The following is a 1935-nucleotide window of genomic DNA, read 5'->3' on the forward strand; positions in this document are numbered from 1 at the left end:
AAAAATAAAGTAAAATAAAAAAAAAAAAAAAAAAAAAAAAAATATATATATATATATATTTTTTATTTATTTTTTTTTTTTTTTTTTTAAACTTTATTGCACAATACTATTATTACAAGTTCAATCAAGAATCTCCACTATATGCTCAGACCAGATTGCCGCCTGTGTAAGAGTTAACTAAAGCCAGAAGGTGGCAGTAGTGCGATATGAGTAGTGCAAGCTGCCTTTTTAAAACCAAAAGAAGAAGACTACAAACAGGCCAATGTGCCAAAAACCACAGAAGAAGAACCAATATTTATGCCTGTTTCATTTTCAGCGTTAAGCCAGTTCGGTGCTACCTTTATATCCAGTCTATGGGTGCTACACATGGGGAAGTCGCGGGATTTAAGTGAGTTTGAGCGGGGTATGATAGTGGGAGCCCGCCGCGCCGGATACAGCATCTCAGAAACGGCGAACCGGCTCGGCTTCTCCCGGACAGGGGTCTCCAGAGTCTACCGGGAGTGGTGCGAGAAGCAGAAAACCTCCAGTGAGCGGGGCTCCTGCGGGAGAAAACGGCTCGTGGATGATAATGGAGAGAGGACGATGGAGAGAGTGGTGGAGGCTAACAACCATGCGACCACCGAGCAGATCCAGGCTCTGTACAACAGCAGCGGCCAGGAGAGGTCCATCTCCCTCACCACCACCCGGAGGACCCTGAAGCGGCTCGGCTACAGCCGGGGGACCCGGGACTCCACGCTGGTCCTGGCCGGACTGGACGCTCTGGCTGAGTACACCTCCTCCTCAGACCAGCAGGAGGACACCTCCTTCCCACACCTGCAGGAGGACACCTCCTCCTCCCCACACCTGCAGGAGGACACCTCTTTCCCACACCTGCAGGAGGAGGACACCTCCTCCCCACACCTGCAGGAGGACACCTCCTTCCCACACCTGCAGGAGGACACCTCCTCCCCACACCTGCAGGAGGAGGACACCTCCTCCCCACACCTGCAGGAGGACACCTCCTTCCCACACCTGCAGGAGGACACCTCCTCCCCACACCTGCAGGAGGACACCTCCTTCCCACACCTGCAGGAGGACACCTCCTCCTCCCCACACCTGCAGGAGGACACCTCCTCCCCACACCTGCAGGAGGACACCTCCTCCTTCCCACACCTGCAGGAGGACACCTCCACGGACTTAGTGTGCAGCAAAGAGAGTGACCCCTCATGATGTAAGATTGGAAACATTGTACAGAAATGGCGACCCATTAACCCTCTGGAGTTTATCTATTTATTGAAAATACACGTTTTATTTACAGTAACAGAGCCGGCACAAGCCTCCATGGGGCCCTAAGCAGAATTCGGGCCCTCTATTTCTGCCAATAATATTGATTGTTAATAACATAAATAATACCAATGCAATAATAATGCAAATAATACCAATAAATGAATGATGTCCAGGGTTTTTAGTCTCAAAATGTAGCACATTCAAATACAAGAGCGACCTGGGTTTGTAAAAACAAAAATAATATATATTATATACATTATATTATATACATATAGGCCTACATCAGCAGCAGCACTCTTTTGACATATCTTTGATTATACAGAAACTCAATCACTAAATCACTCATACATGCAAAAAATAAAAAAATATTATTGGTATTTGCTCTTGGGGGCCCCCTAGTGGCCACGGGGCCCTAAGCAGACGCTTAGTTCGCTTATGCCTTGGGCCGGCTCTTTATTTAGAAGAAGATTACTTTATTAATCCCACAATGGGGGAATTCAACCTCTGCATTTAACCCATCCTTTTTTACACACAAGTGAACACACCATGCGGGGAGTTCTTGACCTGTCACTACCGGGATTCGAACCGGCGACTCTCCAGTTGCAAACTTCTTGGCCACAGATTGCCCTTTATTTATATCGTTAGCCTCTTAGCATAATTGCCTACGTC

At 47.6% G+C, this 1935-nt stretch overlaps 1 protein-coding gene across 1 annotated transcript; it reads left to right on the top strand.

Annotated features, from left to right (window-relative positions):
- Nucleotides 1–289: 289 nt before the first annotated feature.
- On the top strand, nucleotides 290–1716 carry LOC131985141 (uncharacterized). The gene is made up of 2 exons (XM_059350188.1): nucleotides 290–971; nucleotides 1167–1716. The coding sequence occupies exons 1-2, from the start codon at nucleotides 298–300 to the stop codon at nucleotides 1207–1209; spliced, it is 717 nt and encodes a 238-aa protein (XP_059206171.1). The 5' UTR covers nucleotides 290–297; the 3' UTR covers nucleotides 1210–1716.
- The last annotated feature ends 219 nt before the right edge of the window (nucleotides 1717–1935 follow it).

This window comes from Centropristis striata, chromosome 14, assembly GCF_030273125.1.
Source record: "Centropristis striata isolate RG_2023a ecotype Rhode Island chromosome 14, C.striata_1.0, whole genome shotgun sequence".
Taxonomy (NCBI): domain Eukaryota; kingdom Metazoa; phylum Chordata; class Actinopteri; order Perciformes; family Serranidae; genus Centropristis; species Centropristis striata.

Coding starts and splice junctions, on each gene's coding strand:
- LOC131985141 (XM_059350188.1), top strand. CDS start 298: ATGCCTGTTTCATTTTCAGCGTTAAGCCAGTTCGGTGCTACCTTTATA. Junction 972..1,166: donor CACCTGCAGGAGGAGGACAC/CTCCTCCCCACA, acceptor GCAGGAGGACAC/CTCCACGGACTTAGTGTGCA.